At 41.9% G+C, this 19955-nt stretch overlaps 1 protein-coding gene across 13 annotated transcripts in view; it reads right to left on the bottom strand.

The window, feature by feature from the left end:
- MED12L (mediator complex subunit 12L) overlaps positions 1–19955 on the bottom strand; it is a 742320-nt gene that overhangs the window by 104156 nt on the left and 618209 nt on the right. For 12 of the 13 annotated variants that reach the window (XM_068280808.1, XM_068280810.1, XM_068280809.1 and 9 more), the window contains 4 exons: positions 14673–14804; positions 11184–11411; positions 4577–4718; positions 1121–1241 (listed from right to left, as the gene is read on the bottom strand). In XM_068280808.1, coding sequence (XP_068136909.1) covers positions 1121–1241; positions 4577–4718; positions 11184–11411; positions 14673–14804 — 623 coding nt within the window. The remainder of the gene's footprint in view (positions 1–1120; positions 1242–4576; positions 4719–11183; positions 11412–14672; positions 14805–19955) is intronic. The other variant, XM_068280816.1, reaches the window with a different exon arrangement.

Here is a 19955-nt window from a genome sequence, read left to right as displayed (position 1 = left end):
CAATGAAAGAGTGCCCAGGCAGCAGCGGTATACATGTAAAAAGAAAAATCAATTGGCAAAATAATGCATCAGGACAGATAAATCATTCAACTAGGAAAGCAGGAAAGGCATTCATGTAATAAAGGCGCCTGAAAAAATGGCCCAGGGAATAGCCACTAGTAGAATATAGGCAGGGGCATGACTAGACTTAATAGCCCCCCCCCCCTGCAAAAATGATAGCGTGGGGCCCCCCTTTGTGCCCGAACTGCATAGGATTGGGAGCCAGTGAATGGCAGCAGAGAGTGTTCTGCTGTGAAGCAGCTTCTGAAAGCAGAAAAAAATGACACACGCTCCTGCACACAGTTTTCTTGAGTGAACGGGTAGGTTTTTTTTCTAATTGGCTGCACTTGCAGTTGGGGAGAGGGAGGTGGAGGGGTCCCCAAAGCCTCTGGGCCCCCCTGCGATGGCAGGCGTTGCAGGAGTAATTGCTACACCCATGAATATAGGCAAAATTATCCATATTCTACTACTTAATTCTGATAGTAAAATATCTGTAATCTTTACTGATATTTTACTATGTCTTAACCTAATAACCTGTCACACAGAACCCTCTCTGTACCTTTGCCTAATCCTTAACCCTCCCTCTACCTTTGCCTAATCCTTAACCCTCCCTCTACCTTTGCCTAATCCTTAACCCTCCCTCTACCTTTGCCTAATCCTTAACCCTCCCTCTACCTTTGCCTAATCCTTAACCCTCTCTCTACCTTTGCCTAATCCTTTACCCTCCCTCTACCTATGCCTAAACTTTAACCCCCTCAGGTGGTGCCTAACACTTAACACCCACCAGTTGTGCCTAACACTTAACCCCACCCTCCACCCTGTGCCGCCTAACCTCAACCTACCCCCCTGCTGCAAAGCCACAATTTGCGGCAAAGAAGGGAAATTTGGGCACATGGAGGAGCCTGCTAAAATTGCAGGTGCCGAGAATTCCCGCTATGCAAATTGCAGCATTACATAGCAGGCGCTCCTTCTACAATAGGTAGCACCATTATAAAATACATTGACTGTGATTTATTGGTAAAGTTTAATCCACCACGTTCTACTAGCAATGTGTCCAAGTCCTTTTATTCACACACAATACCTGCAGCAAGGAGGGAGGGGAGGGCCACATGCTGCACCACATCTTCCAGGGAAAAGCAGTGCCTCGCTATCAGAACAGCTATGAAAGTGGCCAGAGAGTCATGGAATGAGAGATCGCTGACCTACAAGATGAGAGGAAAACAATGCATGACAAACTGTAACATATCGAATTCTCAATTTAAGCTAAGCCTACCTCCTGCAAACATGCACAGAATTCAGATTTGCTAAATTTAAATAATTCTCATTCAAACAATGGGAAATGCGATAACGGTTACACCAGCGTGATTACAGTACAACCATATTTACGCGTACGTACAAAAAGGGCGCCTGGACAAAAAGGGCGCGGGGTGTAAACTCTAAATAATAATTAATCATTAATAGGGTTTATAAAAATAGTGTGCTATATTTCGTTTACAAATAAAGTTTAACAAAATTATAAATCATTAAATAATGTTTATAAAATCGGAAATTGTGAAAACGTTAATCTTCCCTATTTGTAAAGTTAAACTTATAATTACGTTTATTAAAAAAACAATAATATATGTTTAATTGTTATAATTGTATATTATTGTGAATAACCTTCATTTATGGTTTGTTCTTATAATAAAATCTGAAAATATTCTTTATAACGATGATATAAATATAAGTACGTTCGTAATAAGTGTTGTAAAACATTAGTAATTATTACTAAAATTTTACTAAAACTATACCTAAGCCTACTCTTACACAGAACCCTCCCTGTACCTATCCCTAACCCCTAGACCCCCCTGTTGGTGCCTAAACCTAAGACCCCCCTGTTGGTGCCTAAACCTAAGACCCCCCTGTTGGTGCCTAAACCTAAGCCCCCCCCCCCCCCCTGTTGGTGCCTAAGTAACCCTCCCTGTACCTACCCCTAACCCCTAGACCCCCCTGTTGGTGCCTAAACCTAAGACCCCCCTGTTGGTGCCTAAACCTAAGACCCCCCTGTTGGTGCCTAAACCTAAGACCCCCCCTGTTGGTGCCTAAGTAACCCTCCCTGTACCTACCCCTAACCCCTAGACCCCCCTGTTGGTGCCTAAACCTAAGACCCCCCTGTTGGTGCCTAAACCTAAGACCCCCCTGTTGGTGCCTAAACCTAAGACCCCCCCTGTTGGTGCCTAAGTAACCCTCCCTGTACCTACCCCTAACCCCTAGACCCCCCTGTTGGTGCCTAAACCTAAGACCCCCCTGTTGGTGCCTAAACCTAAGACCCCCCTGTTGGTGCCTAAACCTAAGACCCCCCTGTTGGTGCCTAAACCTAAGACCCCCCTGTTGGTGCCTAAACCTAAGACCCCCCTGTTGGTGCCTAAACCTAAGACCCCCCTGTTGGTGCCTAAACCTAAGACCCCCCTGTTGGTGCCTAAACCTAAGACCCCCCTTTATTATGTGGATAATAATGTTTTACTAATTATTGATGCAAAAAATATTTTGCAATTTACGTAACGTACTGATCGCTTTATTTTGTGAATAATAATGTTTTTTATTATGTGGATAATAATGTTTTACAAATTGTGACTCCAAAAAATATATTCCAATTTACATTACGTACTGATCGCTTTATTTTGTGAATAATGTTTTAAAAACAGTAAGGGATAAAACTTTAAATAAAAAAATATATTGCAATTTACATTACGTACTGATCGCTTTATTTTGTGAATAATGTTTTAAAAACAGTAAGGGATAAAACTTTAAATAATGTTTTAATTATTTAAATAAGATAAATCTATTTAGTATTTTCATAAACGTTATTCGGCACGGGTGCATTTTATAAACGTAAATCAACACAAGCTCAGTTATAAATCATTAAACAGCTCCGGGCGCCGTTTGTAAACTTTATTTAGCTCCGGGCGCCGTTTGTAAACTTTATTTAGCTCCGGCGCCCTTTTTTCCTGCTCGGCGCCCATTAAACGTTATTTATTATGGGAGTGAATGGCGGCGCCCTTTTTGTCCACTAGCTGCCTGCGCCCTTTTTTCCCAGCTCCCATATTTACACCTTGTAGAAGTGGTTCTTTGTAGCATAATTTACCTTAAACTGCTAGCACAGGTTAAAATGCAGGTCAGAATCTATAGATAAACCTGATACCTGTGAGCCAAATATCACAGGGAAGACTCACTAGTGCCCAGCATTCTGCAAAGGAGGTTGCTGTGCCATGTATTCTACATCCCTGTGCTGCCTGTTTCAAAACTCTCCCATTCTGCTACCCTCTCCCATCAGTTATGCAGAAATAAGAGGAGACCCACCCATACATGCCACTGTACACAGATATGAGCCTGAGCTTGCTGTCTCAAAATGTGCTCCAAAACTACAACTGCATGTTCCCAGCAGAGTTCAAAAAAAGTGTAAAGAGTTTATTGTCTTCACACTTATCCCATCCAACTCTGTGACCAATTTTTCTTGTTGGTGCTCAAATTCATGTTATTAAAATTTGGAAACCCAAATCCACTCGTCACCACACTTCAGCACCCAGAGATGTGGACAGGGTCTGGGGGAGTTCACTTATTTGTGCTTCACATGAGTCAAATAATTGACACCCACCCGCCCAACTCTGTCTGGGTACTGAAATTTGGTGATGGGCAGATTTGAGTTTCTGAATTTCAACAGCACCAACACTACACAGAGGAGAAGCAAGCAGTGCATCTCTCTAACATGATATTTTCTCAGGGAGCAAATTCACTGTTGTCAAACCCAAGTAGACAAGATAGTTCTGTAGCAACTCGAGAATTAAATTCTTTAAAAATTCTAATCATAATCTATAGCAATTCTAACTGACCACTGGAAAAACAATAATGTGCTATATATATATATATATATATATATATATATATATATATATATATATATATATATATATATATATATATATATATATATATATATAATTTTTTTTCAATGTGTAATTTCAACATTATTTATCTGACATGTCAGTTCATATCTGTGTGATTTAAACCCATGTAAAATAAGACGTTCCCTGCACTTAAAGTGTATCTTAGAAGAGTCTGGATTTCCTTTTTTCTTTCACTGTATTAGTAAACAAGAACTATAAATCACAGTCTTTGGAGTCATGGACAAATTTGGAGTCAGGGACAAAGTCTCACTGACAACTAGTTAAAGGTCATAAAACTTGTGTGTAGCTGTGATACATACTGTATCCTAGACAGCAGAAAAGAGATAAGAAGTTCACCATGTCATGTTTCTCTGTATGGGAGCTACAAAAACATAAATGGCAGCAGCAGATGCCAAACAGGTAAAACCTAAAAGCTAGAGTTTCACCAATTAAACCAAAATAAGAATATAGGAATCCAGGAAAGTCATATTTAGGGTTATTTCTTTATTTACAGTTGGTTATCTATGAGTTCACTTTTACTTCATTGCATAGTATACTGTATATGTGTTACAAAGAATAACTGCAAACAGATTGATAGTGTAAACAACACTTACATCCACACTACAGAGTAGGTCATTAAAGCCCCAGACGTGATTGGAGGAACAGCAAAGAGCCTTAAGAACTCCCAGCCATTCTGAGCTCAGCACAGTGCAGCAAGCTGTCAGTTCCGCACACAGGTTGGATATATCGTAGATTCTGCAACAAAAACATTATTAGTTTGGAATACCTGAAGCAGCTTTGCTAAGCTTTTGCCATAGATCTATTGATTGAGAAGATCACACTATATAAACGTGAATCTACTTTGATAGATAGAAGTACACCTTGGTCAGAGAAGGCAATGCTAAATGTGTTCCTTTCTTAACTGTTGTTTCAATGTTGATGGGAAATTTGGGTGCCTGCTAGCGGGGGTGCCTATTGAAATACCAGCATAGGGGGAAATTTGGGCACCTGTGGCACCAATAAATATTGGGCGGTGGGGCTGCCCGCCGCTCAGGCGCCCCAAATTACTGCTCTATGACGGAAGTTCAATGGGCACCTATGGCGACGCCCAAACTTCTGCTGCGTTTTTTTGTGCTTTTTTCCTGGCAATTGGTGGAGGTGGTGGGGCGGGGCTGTTGAGGTTAGCCGTGGAGGGTGGTTAAGGTTAGGCATGGGGGTTGGGTGTTTAAGGTTAGTCATGAGGGGAGTGGTTAAGGATAGGCATGGAGGATGGGAGGTTAAGATTAGGAATGGGGAGTGGTTAAGGTCAGCAGTAAGGGTGGTTAAAGGACCACTATCGTGAAAAGGGGGATTCTCTGCATGGCCTTTATTTTTTATAAAGACACCTCTTGAAAGGGATTTATATAAAGCTGCTGGCCAGCCTCCCTGCTCGCTGCACACTTTTTTAGTAGTTGGACAGAGCAACTGCCATTCACTAAGTGCTTTTGAAAATAAAGAAAACCCTGAGGAGATGGGATAGTCCAAAACCTGTCGGTTCAGTCAGATTTCTACTACCTACTTTGGGTGTCCAAATATCCCTGGAGACCTTTTTGCTGTTCGCATTTCAACTGGGTATTAAAGAGACTCTGTAACAAAAGTTTGAGCCTTATTTCTTCTATTCTATAAGTTCCTATACCTGTTCTGATGTGGTCTGTCTTACTGCAACCTTTTCTAGTTGCACTGTCTCTGTAATAAATCTTATCATCTTTCTTCTGTTGTGTCTGTCGGGCTGAGGCTGGAATGTGTGGACTGTGCAGCACTGCTTGTCATTGGCAGAAGCTTTACACACCCCCTCCAAGCTCTGCATGAGTCACACAGTAAGCTGTTCTCAGCCTATGATACTCCGGTTAGAAGCCAGTCTTTTGTTTGTAAACACTGCCGAAAACTGTTAATTACAAGCCAGGATTGCAGCAGTTAGTGACAGAAACAGCACAGAGGGGCACAGGGGAACATAAGGAATAGAATGGTATGCTTTTTATTGTAAGAATATTAGAGTACAGATTCTCTTTAAGTCGTTATCAAACTGTGCGAAGCCAACTTAAATGCTATAACCATGCAAAAATGTGAAATCCAATGCTGCCCCGATACTGTATATGGGCCCTGCAATGCTCCACCTCCCCTCCAATCATCCTGCTTCCCCAGTAGAATTTCGTTTTAATGTGATCATGTGCTGGATTCATGCTATTTCCTAAGAGAAAAGCACAAATGATGTTCTTTACCCTGAACATCTTTACTTCTCACTTATCCAGTCATACAAAATATTCTTCAGGTTACTTACTGACTTAACACATGATCACAACTCATCTCTTCCCTTCTGATAACTGATGCTGTCTGCTCTCCACCAAAAAGAATGGGATGAGGAGCAATCCCGTAAATTCCAACAAGTTAACCTTTACCTTTCCTACTCAGCAGCTGATTTAAAGTGCAGGCTTTTCATATAGTTACAGTGGGTTGCAAAAGTATTCTGCCCCCTTGAAGTGTTCCACATTTTGTCATATTACTGCCACAAACATTAATCAATTTTATTGGAATTCCACATGAAAGACCAACACAAAGTGGTGTACACATGAGAAGTGAAATGAAAATCATACATGATTCCAAACATTTTTTACAAATAAATAACTGCAAAGTGGTGTGTGCATAATTATTCGGCCCCCTTTGATCTGAGTGCAGTCAGTTGCCTATAGACATTGCCTGATGAGTGCTAATGAGTAAATAGAGTGCACCTGTGTGTAATCTAATGTCAGCACAAATACAGCTGCTCTGTGAGGGCCTCAAAGGTTGACTAAGAGAATATTGGAAGCAACAACACCGTGAAGTCCAAATAACACACACGACAGGTCAGGGATCAAGTTATTGAAAAATTTAAAGCAGGCTTTGGCTACAAAAAGATTTCCAAAGCCTTGAACATCCCACGGAGCACTGTTCAAGCGATCATTCAGAAATGGAAGGAGTATGGCACAACTGTACACCTACCAAGACAAGGCTATCTACCTAAACTCACAGGCCGAACAAGGAGAGCGCTGATCAGAAATGCAGTCAAGAGGCCCATGGTGACTCTGGACGAGCTGCAGAGATCTACAGCTCAGGTGGGAGACTCTGTCCATAGGACAACTATTAGTCATGCACTGTACAAAGTTGGCCTTTATATAAGAGTGGCAAGAAGAAAGGCATTGTTTACAGAAAAGCATAAGAAGTCCCGTTTGCAGTTTGCCACAAGCCATGTGGGGGACACAGCAACCATGTGAAAGAAGGTGCACTGGTCAGATGAGACCAAAATGGAACTTTTGGGCCAAAATGCTAAACGCTATGTGTGGCAGAAAACTAACACTGCACATCACTCTGAACACACCACCCCCACTGTCAAATATGGTGGTGGCAGCATCATGCTCGGGGGGTGCATCTCTTCAGCAGGGACAGGGAAGCTGGTCAGGGTTGATGGGAAGATGGATGGAGCCAAATACAGGGCAAACTTGGAAGAAAACCTCTTGGAGACTGCAAAAGACTTGAGACTGGGGCGGAGGTTCACCTTCCAGCAGGACAATGAATTACAATCGGACAAACGGAGACAGCAGACAAATGGCTTCAGTCAAATAACTGTATTGAATAGCATGCAGAGGCACACGTACAACATGTTTCGGGCGGAGGTTGACACCTGAGGAAGGGCTCCGCCCGAAACATGTCGTACGTGTGCCTCTGCATGCTATTCAATACAGTTATTTGACTGAAGCCATTTGTGTGCTGTCTCCGTTTGTCCGATTGTACTGCATTGAGGCAGGAGTGGTGTACCTGCAGGAGGCGAGCACCGGCACGGAGGCCTAGACGTAGGCCTGAAAGGTGTGTGACAGGTGAACATTGGAAGATTCAGCAGGACAATGACCCTAAACATAAAGCCAGGGCAACAATGGAATGGTTTAAAACAAAACATATCCATGTGTTAGAATGGCCCAGTCAAAGTCCAGATTTAAATCCAATCGAGAATCTGTGGCAAGATCTGAAAACTGCTGTTCACAAACGCTGTCTATCTAATCTGACTGAGCTGGAGCTGTTTTGCAAAGAAGAATGGGCAAGGATTTCAGTCTCTAGATGTGCAAAGCTGGTAGAGACATTCCCTAAAAGACTGGCAGCTGTAATTGCAGCAAAAGGTGGTTCTACAAAGTATTGACTCAGGGGGCCGAATAATTACGCACACCCCACTTTGCAGTTATTTATTTGTAAAAAATATTTGGAATGATGTATGATTTTCGATCCACTTCTCACATGTACACCACTTTGTATTGGTCTTTCACGTGGAATTCCAATAAAATTGATGCATGTTTGTGGCAGTAATGTGACAAAATGTGGAAAACTTCAAGGGGGCCGAATACTTTTTCAACCCACTGTATATATGACAGAAGCAAAGATGTGCATGGTAAGAAAGATAAGGTGTTATCACACACTTATGTTGGAAGGACCACTATCATGAAAAACTGTAACATTAAAAATACATACATATAAGATATACAGTTGTCCCACAGTAATATATACAATAAATTACTGTTTTCCTAAGTCGCTGTCACTTACAGTAAATAACAAAAATCTGAAAGGTTTGGGACAAGTCCATCACCAACATGGGGGATTCTGAGCATATTCTTTCTATTAAAAAAGAACTTGCTGAACGGTAGCTGATCAGTCCAGCTGCCAGAATGGTGATCAAACAAGTAGGGAGAATGGCTGACATCTTGGTATAGATTCGTTCCAGGGAGTGCATTGTAAAAAATTAAGGAAATGTTGAGAATCATCCATGAGGAGATTGACAAGTCCAAAATCAGATTTACGACCTACAGTAAGCAACAGCAACATAGGAAAAAAAATGTATAGAGCATTTTATTTGGAGAGAAATGTACATGCACACAAACAAACAAACAAACATGTAAAAGGTAAGTTACCTTACCACTGAGAAAAAAACCCAACTATATATCTAAGGGTTAAGTTAATTTATTCCTTTAGGTCAATAAACAGTGTCTCCAGGTAAGTGTAGTACCCATTTATGTAGTTCTTTTCTCAGCGGTAATTTAACTTACCTTTTTACATTTTTTCTTCGGAGGGGGGGGGGGGGAAGGGTTGCCCTCCTCCCAGTGATATTAACCACCATCCACCACAAGGGCAGTTTTTAGTTTGGGCCATTGTGATTGCATTTCCCCATCTATATCCCTTGGTTGGAGAGTGACCTTACCCTTATGGAAGGAAATACACTCAGCTTGGTGGTTGGATCCACCACATCATGGCTCATTACTGTGGTTACTTTTCTGTAACCTAGTTTTGTGAGTACCCTTTTCTTTTCCTTCATATTGTCTCATTGTTCAGATATACTACACTGTAAGAGGCTCCCAGTCTCTTCTGTTTGTTTGTTTTTCTCTCTCTGGAAAGTCTGCAGGTATTTGAGACCCACACTATCTTATATATCTGTGTTTAAATGTATGTTAAATTTTACAATTTTTTTTTATTATAGTAGTCTTTTCACAATGTTATAATAGATTCATATGCATGGGTTCTCTACAGCAAGCATGTCCAAAGCCTGGCTCGGGAGCCAAATGCGGCCCGCTGAGCCATTTTTGGTGGCCCCCAAAGCTCTCTACAATTGTTAATTGCATGCAGCCCACAGGTCATTGCTGCGGTGTTACATGCAGAGGCCATCAGCGGTAACAGTCACTGATTAGCAGCTGCCAACTGTGCTAACTGCACATGGTATATGGGTATTTCCCAGTGGAACATTTTTATTTGACACTTCAGAAACAAAAACAAAATACCGAGAGCCCAAATGGTGCGGTATTTCAGAACAGTAGAAGAAAGATTAGTAGAAAAAGTTATACTCACAAACACGGGTTGCCCCTAGGCAACCACTCCATGTGCCGGTGGGGAGAATTAGAACCTGACCCCACTCAGGTATAAGATGTCGCTCTCTGTAGAAAGAAATTAGGAAGAATCCTTGCCACCATAGGTGGATTGTTTTGTGATAAGGATAAGGACCAGAGGCGCCAAAAAGAGTAAAAACAATGCTAAGATTAAAACTTGGGGGGAGACGTACTCACCACCCATCCAACAAACCAAGAACCAATATAAAACACAATGTTCAGTCAAAAAATCAGCAATTTATTGGTACTCCCAGGTGCTACGCGTTTCACGGGATTATCCCGCTTCCTCAGGCAATCAAACAGGAGCACAAGCTCCTGAAATGATGGACAATCGAGATTGTTCAAATCGCAAATAACAATTTATTTTGGCACTCCGCAACGCGTTTCGCAAGTACAACCCGCTTCATCAGGCAAGGAGTGCAAGCTCAAAAAGGTCCAATAGTGGCAATGCGCCTCTATTGGACCTTTTTCAGCTTGCACTCCTTGCCTGATGAAGCGGGTTGTACTTGCGAAACGCATTGCGGAGTGCCAAAATAAATTGTTATTTGCGATTTGAACAATCTCGATTGTCCATCATTTCAGGAGCTTGTGCTCCTGTTTGATTGCCTGAGGAAGCGGGATTATCCTGTGAAACGCGTAGCACCTGGGAGTACCAATAAATTGCTGATTTTTTGACTGAACATTGTGTTTTATATTGGTTCTTGGTTTGTTGGATGGGTGGTGAGTACGTCTCCCCCCAATTTTTAATCTTAGCATTGTTTTTACTCTTTTTGGCGCCTCTGGTCCTTATCCTTATCACATTTTTATTTGACAGAATGTCACAGTCATAGTGTACCTAACTGCAAACAGCAAAAATGGTGTCTAATTTCACTAGTTCGGCCCCTAGCACTCTCAAGAACAGAGATATGGCCCTTGGCCTAAAAAGTTTTAGTAACCCAGTAGTGCGCTACAGGGTCACTAATACCTTCAACATGAGCAGATTTTGACATCTTGCAAACAGCTTAAATTGAGATTTAAAGTAGATGAACACTCTCCTAGAACCTAGGTTTCACACCACTCTTTTATAATGAAAAGGTGAAAATCCCTACCCTCTCATGACTGATATCCAGTACATTCACAAAGTAAACAAGACCCCAGCCATGTTGTTCATGTGACCTACACAGGTCATGTGATGTGTGTAGATTTGGTGGTCATAGATAAATCATGTCAAGTCTACATTCTAGTTTGCAACAAACATCCATTAAATAAGTACAATGTTTTTCAATATTATGAACTGCTTGCTGTTTACCTGTCAGCATCTTGGTGGCCCATACATACATTCATGAGGACATTACACACAAAGCTATAGCGGTTAGCAGCATTCTCACTGAGGAGTTTCCCCAGGACAAAGTGATTGATATTATGCACTGATGGGTTCTCGATAAAGTCCACCATGAAGTCTGGATCCCAAAGCGCATTAGAATTAGATGGTTGTATGTTACTGTAGATTGTCTGCTTTACCTTGGAACAAGCACTACTGAAGAGAAAGAAGGAGAATATAAACACACAAAAGTGCTTTCACATAGCGATAATTAGTTTGTTCACACAGAGGGGAAACCATTATTGACATTACAGTGATGTATTATCTCAGAACAATCATTGCACCGAGCAATAAAAAGAGAGATATGCCTGATGCTGGCTCATTATAGGTTATCTTTTCAGTGGAAACACAAATATGTATACATCAAAGATAACTGCATGCAGGCCATTTATTCATCTATTGATTTATGTTATATGGTCGAGTATATGGTAATTTCAGTCAGCTATTGTCTTAATTTCATTTTGTCTGTGTCACATAAAACAGTTTACATTGCTAAATACAATATGATTGTATAAAGCATGCCCTTTTTATTAGTGTGGGGTCTTTTTTGGTTCCTTTAGGCACTCTACAAAATCCTAATGGTTCTGGTTCACCTGAGCTAACTTGACCCTCTATAACACATATACTGTAGTTTAGAGCACATATTGTAAAGTTCTCAGCTGGCTGTTCATCAGACCTGCTGCACCAGGCCTCTCTCTTGCCAGGGGAGCGAGTTTTGCTTGATTGATTACTTCATAGTTTTGAACCAGTGTGGAGGTTCTGTGTACGCTTTAGCAGATCATTATATGATCTACCACTTTCCTCTGATATCATTATTATAAGAGGGTGTAGAGTGACTTGGAGTAGAATAGGTGGGTTCAGCATGCTTTGAAGGCAAATGGAATTTGTCCAGTAATTTGGGCACAATCATTGCACTTAATCACCACTGTCTGCAGTGCAGAATTAGACTGGACACCTGTATAAGCAATGTAGCAGTACATTTGGTGTCTAATGCTGGGCATACATGGGTCGATCCGGCAGCCGATTAGCCACCGGATCGACCCCAGCCGCGTCCGCGCTTGTCCACACGGATCTATTGCCGCTCGTCCCCGAGATCGAGCGGGCGGGAGTCCAGCGGCTTGATCGGGCCGGCTGAATATTATCAGCTGGCTGGATCAGCTGGTCGATACACGGTACAGAAACGTACCGTGTATCCCCAGCATTAGAAGGGATGCAGTACATTGGACACTGGGTGCTGGAGGCAAAATGAAGAAAATGAAAGTTGAGTATGAGTTATGGATATTCATTGATTAGGGTGATGGGGGTTAGGGTTACTGGAATTTAAAATTTTATCATACAAGGGCTTTGATTACAGTAATGTATTTTTTTACAAAAAGGGTTGAGGATATGTCAAGGGGTAAAGTTAGGGATCAGATAATGAAGTGGTTATGTTCGGGTTAATGATAGGGAGGGGAGGAATTCAAGCCAACAAACCAAAAGTGCCTAACTGAAAGCCCCTTTGCCACAGGCAAGCATTTATTTCAAGGGTCCTACCCCCCCAAGAAAAAAAAAACCCTATACATACCCGGGGCTTCCTGCAGCCCCCTTCAGGCTGATCAGTCCCTTACTGTCTTCATCCTCCTCTAGGTGGCCCTGTAATTCTGCCAATTGGCACCAGCAACTAGTGGCTTTGATTGACTACACTTCCTTCATCAGTTTCTGAATCAGATGAATGCATGCTAGGAGAATTTTCTGCTCACTGCTGAGAAGATTTCCCTCTAAATTTCTAAGTGCTATCTTTGGATTTCTTATGAGCTTGCTAAATACTCTGCTATAAAGTGGGTTCTCCATCTACATTTCCAGCACCTTTTATAACAAAGCAAGAGATCATCAACATGAAACATAAAACAGCCGTAGAGTTGCTCACAGTGAGGGCCAGAGTGAGCCACGAGGCAGGAAACAGAAGCTCAACCACAGAGACTAGTCAAAAAATTGGAGCTGGTGGAGAAGCCCTGTAGAATAGGCGCTCTACTAGTATATTGTGCAACAAGCTGACACTGACAGCAGCAGCACAGCATTTACAGGGAAATGCATGTTTATTTTTGTGTTTCAAAAACAGCTGAGAACAGATGTGAAAGCCTTCAGGCCCTTTTGGCTTCTTGCATTAAATATTTAAACAAAGTGCAGTGAAATACTGTTGATTACATTACTCTAATTACCTAGCATTTTAAAAGTCCAGGCATGTGACAAAAAGTCAAGATGGATTTGTTATTTATTAAACTGCCTAATATCCAAAACACATTAGTCAGAAACAAAAGGGGGCTGGTTCCCGTCTAAAGAACCATTAACTCAATGTCAACCCTCTGGCGGTGCACTGAGAGAAATGTCACTTCATACGTGCGCACCCCTCACAATGATGTGCAGGATACTAGCGGTGCTATGTGCAGAGGGAACAGTGCATACGGACATACGGGGCATACATAACACTCCGATTAAGGTACTGTACTTTATTCATTAACCTCTTTGCAAATGTCTGTTCTATATAACCAGAATAACCAGAAATTATCTTTCGTAATATTGACTGATTTTAAAGGGAACCTGAAGCAAGAGGTATATGGAGGCTGCCATATGTATTTCCTTTTAAACAATACCAGTTGCCTGGCAGTCCTGCTGGTCACTCTGGCATCAGTAGTGTCTAAATCACACACCTGGAACAAGCATGCAGTTAATCTTTTTAGGTTTTTGTTAGAAACATCTGATCTGCATGCTTGTTCAGGGGCTATGCCTAACAATGTTAGAGGCAGAGAATAAGCAGGAGTGTCAGGCAACTGGTGTTGTTTAAAATGCAAGAGGTATATGGAGGTTGCCATATTTATTTCATTTTAAACAATACCAGTTGCCTGACAGTTCTGCTGATCCACCTGGCATCAGTAATGTCTGAATCTCACACCTGGAACAAGCATGCAGGCTGCAGCTTATCTTTTCAGATTTTTGTCGAAACATCTGATCTGCATGCTTGTTCAGGGATATGGCAGTGGATCTGTAGGACTGTCAAGGACTGTCAGGCAACTGGTGTTGTTTAAAATTGCAGTAAATAAATATGTCAGCCCCCATATCACTCTCACTTCAAGTTTCCTTTAAATATGTTTTTATGGCCAGAAAATGCAGATATTACTTGTAACAGAAAGTCACATTAAAATTGCCAGAGTACAATAGCAAACAAAAGTACAGCCTGCCTGACTGTAGGGGGAACATCATTACATTGCTTCTGATGATGAAGTCCCACAATGCATTGCAGGAGTCTTACAGCCACAGTCATGACTCATAAAGGCAAATGCATTGTGGGACTTGTAGTTACTTAACAGCTGGAGGGCCAAGTTTGCCCATGCCTGGTATAGAGGGTTGTGTCTCTTGTAAATGGGAAGATATATTACTCACCTGAAGAGGTCTCCAAACTTACTCCTTATATGACTACAAGACACATACAGGTCATACAGATAAGCCAGAATACAGCGTTCTGGGGAGGAACATTCCGAAGGGTTTACCACATGCTTCACCACACCACACAATCTGCAAACAGAACACATGATATAACGGATCAGTTTTTACAGCAAGTTCTTATTTACCTTACAAATAATCGTATTACTATATTTATATAGTTATTACATTTTACAGGCAACAATACATATCAGAGGCAGTGTGTTTTACATCTCTCTGAGATCTTTTTTTTTTTAAATCTTTCTTCTCTTACCAAAAACAGAAAGAATTCTGCCTTTCTGTTTTTTTACTTTCTGTTTTGAGAGCTTAGCGTGACTTTTTTTTTAACTAGTTAAATAAGAACTGTAGTGAGAGGCAGATAGAGGCTGCCATATTGATTTCCTTTTAAGCAATACCAGTTGCCTGGCAGCCCTGCTGATCTATTTGGCTGAAGAAGTGTCTGAATCACACCAGAAACAAGCATGCAGCTAATCTTGTCATATCTGTCAAAATTGTCAGAAAAACCTGATATGCTGCATGCTTGTTCAGTGGCTATGGCTGGAAGTATAAGAAGCAGAGGATCAGCAGGATAGAAAGGTAAATGGTATTGCTTAAAAGGAAATCAATATGGCAGCCTCCATATACCTCTCACTACAGTTCTCCTTTAAACTAATCACATCTGTGCAACTAGCTAGAATACATCATCTGTAAAGGCACCTGTATAAAGGGTTGAAAATCACAAGTCAAATGAGCAGCCTACTGCAGAAGCAAAAGAAAAACAGTTATAATCACTTATATGTATCCTGATATCTCAAACCATCCATCAAAAATGTCTGTATTTGTATTCTTATTGCTGGATGTCCTGATTGTTCAGAGTTTTGAACTTCGTTCTCATGTATCTATGTATGAGACAAATTGGATGTGTAAAGAAAGTGTCACATTGATACACTGGCTACAGGATGTAACCTAGGTTGATACAGTGTTCCCTTTATTTGGCCCCTACTACTATCTGTTGTGGCAACACCCATTCTAACCACGCCATGCAATGCACACCATGTGTCCTCATTGTGGTGCACCATGCCGCATGCGCTCCATACGTTCTCTTTATAATTGTGTCAATCAATTTTTTATTGAAATAAGAAAAGACAAATACAGTAGCAAATTATATAAAACATAGGTACTATTAGAATAGCAAGCAGGATGAATACAGTTATCTTCACAATGAACGCAAGTTATACAGGGGAAAGGTTCTCAAGCCATAGTGGCATAGTTCACCCTGTAGATCCAATAGGCTCGTTCTCTTTATAATTGTATTGATCTTTGCACACGGTGGAAGAGGTGAAGAAAGGAATGTCATCTCTCATCCCTGAGAAGTATTTGGCTTAGGCCTGGTTCACATTAGCGTTCGCTGTCCAGATCCGCCTGATCGGATCCGGACCGTATACTGTACAAACGGAACGTACGTTCCGCATAGCAATGCAAAAGCTATGCGGACGTTCACACGCGTCCGTTCCGTACAGTACGATGCCGGATCCGGACACTTTTCCAACATGCGCTATTTTTGGGTCCGGATCATCCGGCACATGCACCCGGACCGGAGCCTGACTGCACCATCCGGAATATAGAAACCAATGGGAAACGGAAGCACAGAACACACTGGCTACAAACACCTGACATTCTACCCCACTTCCTATGCGTATTCTAGCAGTGGTTTTGGATGGGGACACATGGGCAAGCATTTTGGAGTGGAGCAGCAGTATGGCAGTATGTCGAAGGTGGAGGTGAGGCCTAAACAGCGGAGGACCTGATTCCACAGGTGCACCTTCTGCTGACCTCCCAGACCCCAAAATGTTTATTTATTTCTACTCTCTTTTGCCAAACGGATCCGGATCACAGCCTGTTGTACACCTGATGCAACCTGACCGGATCCGGATCGGATCCGGATCAGAACCGTACGTTTCTGATCCGGATCCGGTCAGGTCATCCGGTCCGTTTGGCAGCGAAACGCAAGTGTGAACGGGGCCTTACAAACTCCCCTAGATATAAGGCATAGCAAAACTTTGATTTACATTTAACAGTCCCATAACGTGCAGTCTTCCAAGTTACTGGTAATCCTCATTTAGTTATCTTATTTCTATGATCAGACCATGACATGTGTCCTAATTACATGCAAACAAAGGTTCCTCCCTAATGCCATACTCCAGTTGCATGTCTTCGTCACATGTGCAGCTATGCTTTGTATGGAATTACACATGCCTTTATTAAACTGCCAGCAATAACTAAGGGATCAGAATGATCTCTTTTATGTGAAAGAGGGGCAGATATCTGGGGCTCCCTTAGCCTTCCAGACTCCACTATAGGTGTCACCCCATACTATTGCCCCATCTCCTTTTAAGCACCAGAGGTGGGGAAGAGTCCCTTTATGATAAGTGTCCTGCAGACACAGGGAGAAGCTTTTCCACCTCACTTTTGCAGAGTAGCACCCAACACTATGGACCAAGTTGAGTGGAATTGTCTAGGGGAAGGTGCCCCACACTAATAGGCTATGACTTACCTGAAGAATACCAGCTTGCATGGGGGTGTAGAGGTAAACAATACTTGGTTCGAGGGGCATGATCTTTTCTTTTTTAACTCTATCTGATGTTTGATCTGGTGGCCATCAAATAATGTATGGCCAGTGGCGTAGCAATAGGGGTTGCAGAGGTAGCGACCGCATCGGGGCCCTTGGGCCAGAGGGGCCCTGAACGGCCCTCCCTCAACTACAGTATTAGCTCTCTATTGGTCCTGTGCTCATAATAATCACTTCTATAGATACTTTGAATAGTGGTAATCCTTAACAAACTCTTCCCCATCCCCTTCTTGTACCTTTGACACTGTAGTTGCTATTGGCAGGTTTTGATGCACCGTATCAATTGTTACGTATAGAGTGCTAGGGGGGCCCCATTGTAAAACTTGCATCGGGGCCCACTGCTCCTTAGCTACGCCACTGTGTTTAAGCATGGGCAGAATTTTATCCTTATAAATGGTATTATGTAAACAAATGAAGAGCTGCTGCAGCAGGATGTCTGCATGCATTTAAGTGTTCCCTTTAAAGCAGAAATAATCACATAAAAGTTCAAGTCATATGGTATCTATGAAGATTAAACATAATTATAGGTTTCCATAATCCTATAGATAATCACTTTAAAATTTGCACCTTTGCAAGGTCATTCCGAATAATGGTCACTGATTACTGGCTGTTACTGGGATTGCTCAAATTTTCATCTTGTGAGCAGTCATTGCCCCGACCCCTCACCCTTTTTGCTGTTTATTATTATTCTTCATATAAGCCCTTGCTTCCCTAGGTACCATTAACAGCTGGGGGCACCCAAAAGTAATAAAATACATATAACGGCAGTTTCAAACATAAGGTAGGTGTGTTGGCATCCCTCCCACAAAGTCAGTAACCAGGACTGCTGACAAAGACATTAACCAAGCCTAAAGAGAACCTGAACTGAAAATAAAAAGTCAAAATAATCATACACAGGCCATACTTACCTCCTGTGTAGTCTGCTCATCAATCTTTTTCTCCCCACCTGCATGCCATTCGTCCACTGTGATCGATGGAATTCTCTGTCCTCCATTTTAAAAATGGTCATTACCCCATAACAGCTTCCTGGGCAGCACACTGTTAAACTGTAATATCATCCACTTGAGCTATAGGGAAACATGGAGATTACCTTGCACATTCAGTTGCAACTGACAGCTGCTCATATATAACTGACAGCAATTGGTATATTTCAGTTCTGACAAAATATTGTCAGAACTGGAAGGGATCACTGTAGGAAGAAAATGGGGAGCTTCTGAGAGGAACTGATGGTGAGGTAAGTATGTAATATTAATTTGTAATATTCAATATTCAAGTATGTAATATTCATGTGTTTATTTTAAATAATTTTACTCGCTTCAGGTTCCCTTTAAAAAAATGACTGTGTCAGAAGTGCTGGTTAGTGACTTTGTGGGGAGTAAGCCAGCACCTACAGCAACTCCTGTTTTAAACTACTTTTATATTTGAACTGTTTTATATCTATCTGTTTATTGTATCTATACATTTCTCCTGGAACCTTGATTATTTTTTCATGTTTTTATAAATATCATTTTTTGGAGTGCAACTGGCTGGGATATTCTTCCACCACGACTGAGATATTCCTCCGACACCCGAGTGGGGACTGTTTTTCCCCCACAAGTGCTTTTGGTGGTGGTTTGTGGATACCCATTTTTCTTTATATACCGTACCGTCTTTTACTCAGTACTGTCTTTAAAGGGGAACTGAAGAGAGGGGTATATGGAGGCTGTCATGTTTATTTCCTTTTAGACAATACCAGTTGCCTGGCAGCCCTGCTGATCCTCTGCCTCTAATACAAATAGCCATAGCCCCTGAACAAGCATGCAGCAGATCAGGTGTTTCAGTGGTTCAGACTTATAAGTATGATCTGACAAGACTAGCTGCATGCTTGTTTCTGGTTTTAATCAGATACTACTGCAGAGAAATAGACCAGCAGGGCTGCCAGGCAACTGGTATTGATTAAAAGGAAATAAACATGACAGCCTCCATATACAGTACCTCTCTCTTCAGTTCCCCTTTAACTCAGACTTACTACACTGTATTTAGCTCTCGTCAGGGCCGGATTTACATCTTGGGACCCTCTAAGAACAGAAGTTCTGGTACCCTCAACTCTACCTTCCGCCGAACTCATGAACCTGCTGACCCAGCCATCACATTAACCCCATCCCCTTGCCTTGTATGTCAGCACTTACTACCCTGGGGCCATGGTGGCATCACTGCCCTCCCAGAAGCATAGAGAGCTTGATGGTTGGGCTGAATAGGACGGCCCATCCAACTCTTTATTTTCCATAGGCGATTACATTAGCACAACTCCAGGAAGGTGAGTGCAGGTTCACAAACTACAGCCACCTATTGGCTCATACCTTATGAGCCTAGTGCTAAGTCTGGCCCTGGCTCCCTTTGCCCCTTGTATTTTTGTTTCTGAACGGTCTATGGATCCAGCTTGCTTCCCTAGAGCTGTACTGACCTGTCTCCAGGGAGGGTGTCTCCAGGAAGGTAAAATGGGGCTCTGAGCAAAAATGAATGTAAGGTCTTACATTTTCATACTTTACTGATAGTAAACATGTGACCTCTACAGTTTCTGACTTGTGGGGTTCCTAAGGCTTTTGGTGCCCTAGGCAATTGTCTAGTTTAACTCT

The sequence above is a fragment of the Hyperolius riggenbachi genome, chromosome 4 (genome assembly GCF_040937935.1).
Source record: "Hyperolius riggenbachi isolate aHypRig1 chromosome 4, aHypRig1.pri, whole genome shotgun sequence".
NCBI lineage: Eukaryota > Metazoa > Chordata > Amphibia > Anura > Hyperoliidae > Hyperolius > Hyperolius riggenbachi.
The sequence above is the reverse complement of the archived record's forward strand: the minus strand, read 5'-3'. Positions and strand labels throughout refer to the sequence as shown.